This window comes from Orbicella faveolata, unplaced genomic scaffold, assembly GCF_042242905.1.
Source record: "Orbicella faveolata isolate gen_17 unplaced genomic scaffold, um_ofav_v1 contig_4, whole genome shotgun sequence".
NCBI lineage: Eukaryota > Metazoa > Cnidaria > Anthozoa > Scleractinia > Merulinidae > Orbicella > Orbicella faveolata.
The window spans coordinates 2,080,001-2,092,878 of NW_028301569.1; the positions used below are offsets into that span (position 1 = coordinate 2,080,001).

Genomic DNA, 12,878 nt, shown 5'->3' on the forward strand with positions numbered 1-12,878 from the left:
AAATTTATTTACAACCATCACAAAGACTTTGCTGTTCAAAAAATGTGACATTTTACTGCAATGAAGAGACACAATGCTTATCCATGTAAGCACTGAACTACCAATAAATGCTCAATTTACTGGCAAAAGCATACCTCGCAAGTGTTTAGCGTTCGAGAGTTGACAGAAAACAAGTTGGCATGATTTGATGTCATTCAGTCTTGTTTAAATCATTATAATTTCCCACGGTAGCGTAGTGGAAAACACCATGAAACATTCCAAGAAGGATTTTCCTGTGTGGAAGCGTCGATCAGCGGTCACGCAAAACGGAAGTAAATCGGTTTCATATGCCCTAAAGTTCATGAATAGAATACAACTTAAAAGGCGCTTGTGTCACTGGTGTGATCGATTTCATCGACTAAAGCACTCAGAAACGTGAGTTTGATCGTTTATACTGCTTTCTAAATCCTTTCGAGCTAGTCGAACAGAAATTTAGTTGCAAGCATCACAAAGACATCGCAAATCAAAAACTGTGACATTTTACTGAAATGAAGAGACACAAAAATTAATATGCACACTCTAAACTGTTGAATTAACCGCCAATTTACCAGCAAAAGCGGTGCGTCCAAGTGTTTAGCAGTTGATAGAAATAGTTGACAGAAAGCAAGTTGGCTTGATTTGACGTCATTCAGTCCTGTTTAATTGTAACTTCCTGAATTTCCCACGACAGCATAAGTGAAAAACACAATGACACTTTCCAAGAAGAATTTGCGCGAGTTCGTGATTATGATAACTTTCATTTTGTCCGGACGCACTGGACTGACAAAATTTGTTTGGCCCTTCCAAAAATCCCGACAAAATTTGTCTCTGCCAAATTTTTAATTTGTCAAGCGTGGGCGCACTGAATCACAGCAAAATATTTGTTAAGTGTCAATCACAATCACCGCTCTTCCTCTGGCTCAAACGAGTCGTACTTTGCCGCTTGTTTCTTTGAACCTTTGCCCCTTTTTCTGCTCTCGTCTGCTCTTGAATCCTCAGCTTGGCTGCTTTCAATTTGATTACATGTAGTCGTGAAACTTGCACTTGTACTTGTACTCGACTGACTCGGGTGGACATACGGATGTACAAATTGAGCAGAGCTTGGTCCTGGAGATGCAGCTGGAACGTTAACGTAGACTTGGGAACCGTAATAGTTGTACTGTGCGAACGGATCGTCATGGAGCATACCGAGGCACGAATCTTCCATGTTTATCGTTTGATTGCCGCGCAAATATAAATTTAATTTTGGGGGGCTTCGGAGTGAAATACTCCGACTAAAAATAGACATCAAATTTTGTTGATTGACATTTTCCTTCAAATCATCACGTGTAAATTGACAAATCTGTCAGATTTCACGCCTGACAAAAATTTGTCCTGCTCCGAGGCAGGACGACGGCGTCTTTGAAGTTTGGTAAGCCTTGACAAAATTTAGTAGATCTAAAAATCACCGGACGCACTTGTCTCAGGGAATTGATGACAGATTTTTTCACAAAATAAACAAAAATTTGCCCAGTGCGTCCGTGCCCTAATGATAAGGCACTCACACCACACATCAATGCACGACCAAGCCATGTCATCTGTGACTTTTCTTGTTTCCTTTTATTAATACGCTTTATTGATACGCGCTCAATAGGTTGTAAAAGTGAGAAAAAATCCATTCAAAGTAAAACAATACGCAAACAATGCCCTGTTAGATGTTATTGTGTCGGCCTTTTGTCCATTTGACCGAGGTAAAATTTAAACCTAGGTTTTCGTGCGTGAAACGCGCGGGTTTCGTTCGTGAACCGCACGGTTTCGTCTCGTTCCTCCGGCGTGCACTTCACGCATTCTGCCCTTACGATTCATGCGTCCTGATGTGCCTATGACTCCAGGCGGTACTGTATATAACAACCACCGCCACAACTACAACTATCACCTCAACGACAACCATCACCACAGGAAGTTTAAATCAACTTATACATAGCAGTTAACAAAGAGTTACTTGTTTTGCCAATTCAGGGAGTCTTGGCACTTCACTAAGATTCTCAGCCATAGTTTTCCCATTAACTGTCACTTGGTCTCCATGGAGGAAGCCATTCTCTATAAGTTCCTTCAACACAATCTGCAACAATAAGGTCGTGAAGCATGATTTGATTCTGTATGTCAGTCAAAAAAAAAATTGTTACGGATTCTTTACTAATGATATAAAAGGAGAACTCCACGAACAAAAAGATTGTTTTACAAATTAAACTAAAATCGTTGTAAATAAATGTAGTTCATTTCCATTTTAAAACTGGCTGTAGACTGACGTAACTTAAGCAACTAAGGAAAATGTCTCATGACTTAACCGAGATTGCTTACTTCTGTGTTTCATGTAAATATAATGTTGTACAAATAATGGCACGCAGGGAATCATGGTAGCCGTATTTATCACCTTGGACTGGATGTTTGTTTTCAATACAAGTACCATGATTCCCTGCAGGCACGTCTCACTGTAACTAAGGCAATAACTATACGAGGGACTCCTTGAGTTTTCCTTTAACTCCAGGGCATGGTATGTGTTTTAGTGAATAAACACAAAACTGTACTCACCGGGAGACCCCCAATCTTGTCCAAATCAGCCATCTGATACTGAAAAAGAAATTTTCTGATGCAGAGATTCACTTAAAATCTTATCTCTCGAGCAATACTTACAATACAAGTCTTAAGTATGCACGTCGGTAGGGTAGGGCGAAATACAGATAACGATTATTATTATTTATAACAATTGCCATAAAAAATACAGCCAATCAGAATACAGGGGAGCTGCTGTATATTCGAGGGTATAACTCCCAGCCTTCCCGTCATGCGCTGCATTGTATAATTCATTATGCAACACTTTTGCGTTGTATTTTCTTGGTACGCAAGTGACTCATGGGATATGTATACCAGTTGAAAGCACTGCATGACTAGTATATACCCCTTCAAAACTTTATCTACCCATGCAAACCCTTTTATACCCCCACAATTCCTTGTATACCCCTGTAATCCCTTGTCCACCCTTGCAAAACTTCATGTAGCTCTATAAACCCTAGTATACCAATACAAACCCTTGTATACCTGACTGTAAACCCTTTTATACTATACCCATGCAAACCCTTGTATACCTCTTAATTCCTGCAAACCCTTGTATACTCTTTATAATTCCAAATATCACAAAAAAAAAAAAACCCATCCAATAATTGAGTTTTAAAGAGAAGAAGTTTTAATTTCTTATTACTGAAAAATGAAGGGTAAGTATTATACCTTGCCATGTGGTTTGACATTAGCAATCAGTGGAACTTTCCCTCCAATTGTGTTGAAATCGTCAATGGAAAATTCTACATCAGATCTGAATATAAGTAAGAACAGAAAAAAATAACTTGATACACTAATAGGTCCTTTGATCAAGAAAAAAACTGTTGAGTGAATCATATATCTGTGCCATGGTGCACATGTTTTCAAATCTTGGTAAACAATTGGGGAAAACACAACAGAATAAGTATTAAGAACCTCCATCTTTACTCCCATGTGTACCTAGAAGAAAAGATCATCTTTGGGTTTGTCATATAATCTTTGTCAGAAAACATTGTGTGACAAGGTTAACTAAAAGGATGGTTCAATCCCTCAACCTGCTTTTAAGCTGGCTGATACCCTAGTCGTTCTCTGCAACACAGCTCCAACCAAAAATAAATTGTTTACCAAAAGTAGGGTGTACTACCGAGATCGATACACTGAATTATGTGCTGGACCTCACCAAACAATTTACAGCATACTCAAAAAATATATTTAACTACAAAAAACCTACTCGTGAGCAAGAGCCAACAAGTGCAGAACTCCATTAGTTGATCCACCTAATGCATACATGACTGTTACAGCATTCTCAAAAGCCTGTCAAAAATAAAGAATACTTACTACTTCTCTCAGTCCTGAAATTCAAAATGCATATGGTACTGCTGTATCAACCGCTAAACTTATGTCATCTTTCTTGGTTTAAGTAAATTTTACTTCTCTTAGTGTTCTATTTTTCATCTTTTTTTTCTTCCTTTGCCTTTGTGCATTCACGCGTTTAGGTTTGCTTAAATATTTTGTATCCTAAATTATGATCACTTTGTGTGTGAATGCCAACATTTTTATTTTTTGTTAAACCTTAGGTATCTTTAGAGTAGTCCTTTACATAAGCCTCATTGGTTTCCTTGGATTGGGCCTCCTTGCCTTATAGATTGATATTTTGTAAATATATTTATAAGTGGCAAAAACACAAACAAACAAACAAACAAACAAACAAACAAAACTCAGAATATAAACCGATTGGAATTTTAGAGTCTCCCCCCAATTTGCAGGTAACCACCTACATACCTGGGAGTGACCAAGAGAGGCATTGACACACTCCGCTTGATATGTCAGCTTCACAAACTCATTATGGCAGTTAATTTACCTCCATCAACTTTAAGTTGATAAATAGCGACGTCACACGACAGCATTTACAAACCCAAAAATTTCCATAAAAAAAATGTTCAGTCTCGCTTACGAGTACAAGACAAAAATACGGATCATTCTCAGTTATAAAAAGACCGCCATGTGTAAAACTAAGCAAATTAAGAGCAACATAAAAGACAAATTAAACTGAATGACTGGCTACACAATTTGAACTTTTCACCTTACGAGTCAAAATATTCTTTGCAGTTTTTCCTGATTTCATTAATGAAAACAATGCTTTAACAGCCTCCTTTACTTCACTCTTCTTTTTGTCTGTCACCTAAGGGGACCAGCATAAATTAAATACACAACTATCAAGCAAGCAAACCAGCAAGAAAAACTACTTAATAACTAAACACACAAATATACTTATAAACAGACACACACATGCACACAGACCACAAGAAACAAGGACAGACAGACACAGGCATATAGACATAAAAACATAAACAAACAGACAGACACATTAAAGAAACAGGACATTTCTACAAGAGGAGCTAGCAGATCATAAAAAGGTATCTTAAACAAGACTTGGGGAATTCAACTTGCATTGCAATGAAAATTGCTCCTAAAGCAAACCTTGTTTTCAGTATCTACGGCAACACCAGAGGCACTTCCTGACAAAGAAACAAATGACTTGATCAGATGTACAGAGAATCAAAACCTTAGTTCAGCTAATATTATGCTAACTTTCACCAATGACCTGCGACTCAGACAATATTTAACAAGGCATGATTTTAAATTTCCTCTTACTGTGTTGTTTTTCTATGGTAACTGTACTAATATCACTAACGTGTGCAAAAAACAATGTCAATTGAAGTTTAAAGATTAAAAAAATCACACTATCATTCATTCCTACCAATTCATACTTAACTCAGATTGAGCAAATTGTCAACAAATCACACTTTTTCATTTAGATGAACTTTTTTTACAGTACATGGAAAGAGATGAATGTGTACTTACGTGTAAATGAAGACAGCAATTACATTGTTCTCAATAGGGAAAGCTGTACCTGTTTTGAAAATTATTAACGTTTAATAATCACAGTGTCTTCTTTGTTTTATTGTTTCGCACCTGGTAATGACAAGCCAAGAGCTTCTACCACAGATGACATGGTGTTTGCTGTAAACATCCCACCTAAACAACAACAACCACAACAACAAAAAGCCTTCTGTCACCTACACTAGCACATGGTAAAACAAAAAAATCCCATGAAGCAGCTCTGCACACTTTGTGTCTGAATAACACAAACTTCTAAAGCACATGGAACTTTTGGGGGAATACATATATATGTGGATTTAATTACCTCCAACATGGAAAGTGTTTCAAGACAGTTTGCTACATCAGTACCAATATGGAATGGTCTGGGCACGTTTAAGACAGAACATGGCAAACTGATGAAATGTCACTATGGTTAACGTATATAGCGCACAGGTTAGCCTAAATAACACTGATTTGAAGGTGGTTAGCTTTCAATAATTGTATGGCTTAACTGTATCCCACATTGTTAAGTGCCACTTCGTCATTTCACCATTTTGTGTTTTAATTAAGCAGGCCCTAATAGTCTTCTTTGATTGCTACCATCTCTGACTGACAAGTTTGTTAGTGATCAAAATGGTCAGGAAGGCAGGCTTTAATCCCACGCAGTAGAGGCAAAAGAGAGAGCAAAAAAAGAGGAACAAGCTATAAAAAAAGAACTGACTGACTAACGCAACTCATTTGAAATTTATCGTGAAAACATTTGAACTGAATGTCACCATTTCAAATGGTGGAAAAGAATACTGACAGATCATTGTATCTAAGTCAGTGCTTACTGTAGGTTCGCTGTGAAGGAATTAATCTGCATGTTGATTGAAAAATATCTTTTCTGTTGACAAGTTAGGGATTTAAAAGATATGGCTGAAATTGGGATTAGCGAATAGAAACTGTCGCAATTATGAATTTGGGAGAAAATTCTGGTTGAGATGGTGGGATCGAAGAACCCTATTGGGGACCTACAATGTAGTATTTTTTTACGGCAATTCCCATGTAATTCAATGATATGAAACTGTTTTAAAATTATTGCCTTCATTGCAATTTACTAATAATTAATACAGGTTATCTGATTACTTCCCCACACAATGCACTAAGTTCATTCCCCAACTATAACTCTAGGAATTCTGTATTTTGGCTTATTTAAATTACCACATGCTCCAGCACCAGGTATTGCATGGCACTCAATATCCTTCAAATCTTCAATGTCCATTAGACCTGTGCTATAGGAACCCAATGCCTGTCAAAACAAACAAAAGACAATTAATTTTGATACATGTACATAGTACTGTAGTGCAATAGCTCTTCGATGCCAGCGGAGAAATTAATAAAGCTTATGCATGTTTGCATCGTGTTGAAATCCACCTTCAAAGGATTCACTCCACAAGATGCTGCTTGGAAAACTGATTTTTTTTTGCATAGGTTATTTCTTGAAAACGAAGCGCAAATCAACAAAAACGATTACGCTACCAGTTTTTGTTTTATTTTTAATTCCCTTTAAGTTGTTCATATCGATGTACCATAAATCACTTTACTACATAGGCCAAAATAGCTTTAGTTTCCTTTATCATTGAGCGATCCACAGTCCCATGTTTTGTTGCCATTCCTAGGATTCACTGGGGATCATTTCGAGGTTGATAACAAGAAAAACGGGGATCATTTCGGGTCGGGATCATTTTGGGAATCATTTCAGGGTTAGGGATCATTTCGGGGTCGGGATCATTTTGGGGGCTGTAGAAATCAAACCCATGACCTCCTGAACACTGGGCAGGCGCTCCATTCTACTGAGCTACAAGAACTAATGGAGAGCAAGGTCATTTAACTGAGGTCATACCTGTATGTACCTGTCACATATGAACTCAGTTAAATTACCTCGCTCTCCATAACTGTCAGGGACTCAGATGTTTTCTTTGTCCCATGCTCTTGTCACATCAATGTGCTGATCAATTCACCATTCACATCTCATGTTACATGTAATTTAAACTCTTGATATAGTTTTCACTCCGTTATGCATCATCTTGCTGTATTTCACTATTTTTTGTTAGCAATTTGAAGTTTATTCCAACTCAATTTACCCAGTGTGACTAGACCATTTGCAAAGAAAGCTAAAAATAACATAATAATTGATTATAATGCTCATGTATATAAATTATGTACCTCAAATGGGCTCCCTGCACTCAAATTTGTATGTTTCTTTCCACAGCCAGGAAGCATTGTTCCACCATAAATCACCACACCACACTGGCAATTGAAAATAATGCATAGCAGTTTCATACTGTCAAACCTCTTTGATATGGACACAGAAGGAGCAGAGCTCAGTGTCTGTATCACAATAATATGTTCATGATTATAGAGTACTCTCACATGATGTCACAGTAGCAATATTGGTGTCACACAAAAAAAAAAAAAAAAAAAAAAAACCCTGGCCATGTTGGTATCCAAAACCAATCCTGTTGGACTTGAAATCTTTTCTTGTGAAAATACTTTTTTCCATCCAATAAATTTGCATGGTTGCCAGCCACATGAGTGAAAACACTCTGATTTTATATTCTTACATGTATGGAGTATTATGCTACATGTACATAGCATTTTCCATGCATTGCTTGTGACTATGGTGCTACACTAAATAAAAATCATCATGACAATACTAACATGTTTTCATACACTTCCTGCAAGTTACTTAGGAAAAATTGTATTGTGCGATGAATCAGTAGCCTATGTGTAGCCATACCCAGCCCCCGAGGAAAAATGGGAGGGAACGTCTACGAAGAGCTGGCACGAATCGTGTTATGCGACGTCACATAAATTTATGCAAGTTATCTAAATAAATTATATTTTCTACGAAAGTGCATCTGTACTCGTGTGACAAAGGCGTTGTAAATATTTATTCTTTTGAGCTTATTTTCAAGTCGATGTCCCTTTTCAAGTGTATATTGTGTTTTAAAGAGATTGAAAAGGATTACGAGCGATTTTTGGTCCAAAGCAAGAAGAAGACAATCCTTGATGTTAACTTCACGCTCACAAATTTGGATTTCCGTGTGTACGCTTCATCAGAGTATATTTGTAGGCAGTGTCATGGTCTTCTCGAGAAGAGGAATAATTTGCAGCAGAACCTGGAAGAATTACAAAAATCTATGAAAATCAACTACGCCACAAATTTGAAGAAAGTTGGCCTTGTTTTCCCGCCGAAAAATTCACTTGAAGGTGCGCATTACTAAGTATGCTCTTGAAGCATTATACCTGATGTTTCAAGTAAACTCACTGTTAACTCCCAAAGCAGCCCATGAATTGATATGGAATCGCTTGGCAAAGTTGAGAAATTGCCTAGGTGGAAACATTCCTCTAGATTTGCTTTTAGAGTTCACAACAGGCTTTTGAAAGATGCAGTGAAGAAACTTGGACCAAATGCAAGTCTGCAAGTCTGCAAGTCCATTACTTCCACTAAAGAACTCATGGACAGGTTTGATGCAGAGTTGCACATTTACAAGCCTTCTGGTAGGCATGTGGTAAAGTCTTCAGATGAGGATCTCAAGAAGGTAGTCAAGGACCTGGTAGACCAGAAGGCCATGCAGCATACACCCGGCAGGGTCTACCAGCATTATCATGACATGCATTCTTCATTCTTGTGGAACTTTGACATCCAAGGTATGCCCAAGTGGATAAATAATCACAAGAAATACATTGAAATAAAAAGGCGGGCACGCTAAGTTGATAGACACAACATTTTACATGCTACATGTACAAATTAGTAGCTAGGCAAATTAAAATGGTAGCAAATCTCCTGGGAGGGGTACACCCATATTAAAAGGACGGAAATGCTCGTCACAAATTTTGAAAAAAACCCTAAAGAGGTAGCAAGGTCCTGTTTTGTGGGTGTGGCTTGGGGCTGAATATACTGAGAGGTACCAAAACCGCTTTTTTAACTCCTAAAAGGTACGGTGAACACCTCCCGTCCTTATTAAAATGGGAGTCCCCCCAGACATACCCGTGGATCATTTCATAAAACAAAATTAACATAAATCAACCTTCATATGCTAGATAGGTCTATAAATCAAAGTACCAAACCATATGTATACTGTAAAACCACAGAGTGATGTGGTAATACTAGATTGTATTGATCACAAGGTCAAAGTTTGAATTTAATAATTACACTTTTGAAGCCATTGAGCATTCAAAACTTCAGAATAGCTTTCTTGGACCCCATGCAATACAAAACATTTCCCCAGAGTATGATGTTTACTGTTAGGCAGAAGAGAACTGTCATTAAGTTTCATTTTGGTGCTTCACTTTCTCACCAACACTTGATTTTTTTGTTATTTTAAGTAGAAGAGATCACATAAGACCATTCCTGGTATTATTGTAAAAAGTAACAAGTCATGACCTTTAATGACAATTAATGAAAACTTGGCATTCAGAACAAATGGGTAGCCATTCCAATCCATGTTTGACTGAAACATATTCTCTGCATGAAGTTAAAACAAACTTTAAAGTAAGTGTCAATGTTTGAAGCAGCACAGACTTATTTAGCAATTGCCAACTATATGTGTACACTTTATCAATGTCACAAAATTAATGTGTCTAGTACTTTTCAAGTAATGAACTGGCAACTAAATCACTGAAGCCTTGTCATGCCAAATTAGTTTCACTGGGACTCTATTATGACCAATCACTTAGGGTAGAATAATTATTTGCAATGCTTCCTAAAAAACTACTTCTATTAAGGCTTGTTGCTGCAGTAAATGTTTCATCACTCTCAGTGAAAAAAACTATACTCATTAAGACTGTGTGCCATGTCCATTAGTGATGAATAATCTCTGAGGTCTTCCCAGTCCATGTCAATATCAACATCTTCCATTAAATCTATATCAAGTTCTGCGACTAGTTCAACATCTCCAAAACACTGCCTGATAATGTTAAGAATAGCAATTGCATGTTCTTTCCACCACACTTCAACATAACAGAAAACATCCTGTACATCAAAAATTTTGTGGCAATTTTCCAATACTTGTGCAATGAACAAGTCTCCTAGCACAAGAAGCACATTTGGACAGCTAACTAACTGTTCCAGTTTGTTCATTTGTTCACTGATTTTCTCTTTTCTGAAATTTTTCACTGCATTTTTTAGATAGTCTTTGTTTTGTGAACTGACAGGTCTTGTTTTGACATTGAAAGGCCCAGGAAGTTCTACCTCTGCTGACATTTCTACCATGAATGCATCCTGACAATCATCTGAACCACAGGAGCAACGTAAAGCACAGTTGTCACAACAATTGTGCTCAGGAATGACATCTTTTGGCCTCTCACCAAATGGTGCAAACAGGGTATTTCTTCTACACTGATCTGTTTTGCAATAATCTTTTATTTCTTGGTCACAGTGGTTGGACAGTATTCCATTGTAGAGCAGAATACAAACAGCAGGCATACCATCTCTTCCTCCTCTCCCACTTTCTTGCACATAGCATTCTAGGTTTTTTGCAGGGCCCATGTGGTAAATCTTACATACTTACAGTTGACACCTATTCCAAAAGCAACTGTTGTAATTAGACAACAGATGTGACCATCATCATATGACAGGTTTTCTACAATGTGCTTTTTTACAGAAGTTGGAGTGCCTGCATGATACATTTCAACCATACGGTTTTAGGTTGTTTGTTGCCAAGGAACAAGTTGTCACCTAAAAACAATGTCAATGTTGTAAAAATTATGGCACACTGTTTTCGAGTTTGACAGTAAATCATTGTTATTTCTGCAATTTTGCTGCTATCCTTTAACTCTTTGATTACTTCAGCAAAAATTTGTTCAAATGGCTGACTCTTGTTTATATAAACAGCACTATACTTAAGGTTTGGACGATCAAGGCTCTTCTCAATAGTCACAGTCTGTGATCCAAGTTGAAGTATTTCAAATAATTATTTTTGATCGTGTTGACTTGGTAGCAGTGGCAGTAACTACAATCAATCTTGTCTCTTGTGGGACCATAGACCTTATCTCTCCAAGATTTCCAAACCATTCACGAAAAGGGACACTTCTCTCCCAGGGAAGACCCTTGTAAATGAGACAGTTGTGTTAAAATAATAAAGCCATTGAATAGAAACTGTGATTCTTATGCTGATATTTTAAGACACTTTAAGACACTTTATAAAGGGACAAGAATTATGCTTCTCTGTCCAGTGACTACTAAATTTAAATTCACAGGTAGGTGAGTGGGCATTTTTACTTCTTTGCCATTTGACTTGATTGTGACCGGCCAAAGATGGCACAAAGCACTTTTAGACGTGCAGGGTTGCAGAAAATATATTTACCAACCACTAAAAATTAATTGGCATGTCATTTATCACACTTTATGATGCTCGTTACATTGTGCCTCGTTATAAAAAGCATAAACATGTTTCACTTACTGACTTGCACAAGGCTCTCGATTGTGGGAAATAAATGTACATTAAAAACTGCAGCAAAACATACCAATGACTGATACAGTGCACTTCGTCTATAGCCACTGCAATGAGGTGTGCCTTGAAAGACCTGGTGCTGAAGATGGCCCTCCAAGCATCCTTGCTCAGGAAACTCTCTGGTGACCCATACACGTGTGAATATTCACTCTTCATGACTCGTTCGATGATATTGGACCTAATCTTGCATGAGCGCCTTCAGTGGTGATACAATGAAAATAGTGCACGGTTTCTTCCAAAGATGCGATGCGATCACTGGAATCGACTGAAATATGATGGATTTTCCATAGCCAGTTGGCAATGAAACAAAGACATCTTTCCCATCAGAAAAATTTTCTATGGCTTTGTGTTGCTCTTCGCGGAATTTCTCTATTCCAAAAGTCTTGCAAACCTTTTTTATAGCTGCGTTAAAGGCTTTCAGAGTTCGTGTAACTTTAGCCTCCGACATTCCGTCCACCATTACTGATCTTCAGTATGTCATGAAAACGAGGTAAATTTATTTTAGCCAATCAGCATTTTCGAAAGTATTGTTCGCCACCTTTATCCAATAAGGAACCATTATATATTTCCGTGTAAAAGCCTGATGTCACATAACACAATTCGTGCCAGCTCTTTGTAGACGTTCCCTCCCTCCCGTTTTTCATTGGGGGGTGGGTATGGCTACACGTAGGCTATGAATCAGAAGTTGCTTCATTTTCATATTGCTTTTTGGTCACCTGAGCTGTCTGCTTGTATTTTTACAAACTATAAGAACCTATTGCGACTGATAAGAGATTTCACCCAACATATCTTTTGTCTTCCCTAGTGGGAAAGTGGGTCAACATGATCCAAGTCCCTATTTAACAGGGTTCAACATTTTGCCTTTTCATAAAACATAGTCATTACATTTTCATGCACACTTAC

At 37.6% G+C, this 12,878-nt stretch overlaps 1 protein-coding gene and 1 pseudogene across 5 annotated transcripts in view; both read right to left on the reverse strand.

Annotated features, from left to right (window-relative positions):
• Positions 1-12,878, reverse strand: part of LOC110055358 (uncharacterized) — a 76,580-nt gene that overhangs the window by 23,539 nt on the left and 40,163 nt on the right. For 4 of the 5 annotated variants that reach the window (XM_089276259.1, XM_020761741.2, XM_020761744.2 and 1 more), the window contains 9 exons: positions 7,684-7,767; positions 6,679-6,766; positions 5,569-5,631; positions 5,044-5,111; positions 4,676-4,774; positions 3,824-3,906; positions 3,283-3,367; positions 2,590-2,628; positions 2,000-2,119 (listed from right to left, as the gene is read on the reverse strand). In XM_089276259.1, coding sequence (XP_089132385.1) covers positions 2,000-2,119; positions 2,590-2,628; positions 3,283-3,367; positions 3,824-3,906; positions 4,676-4,774; positions 5,044-5,111; positions 5,569-5,631; positions 6,679-6,766; positions 7,684-7,767 — 729 coding nt within the window. The remainder of the gene's footprint in view (positions 1-1,999; positions 2,120-2,589; positions 2,629-3,282; positions 3,368-3,823; positions 3,907-4,675; positions 4,775-5,043; positions 5,112-5,568; positions 5,632-6,678; positions 6,767-7,683; positions 7,768-12,878) is intronic. The other variant, XM_020761742.2, reaches the window with a different exon arrangement.
• Positions 9,720-12,870, reverse strand: LOC149100906 (uncharacterized; annotated as a pseudogene).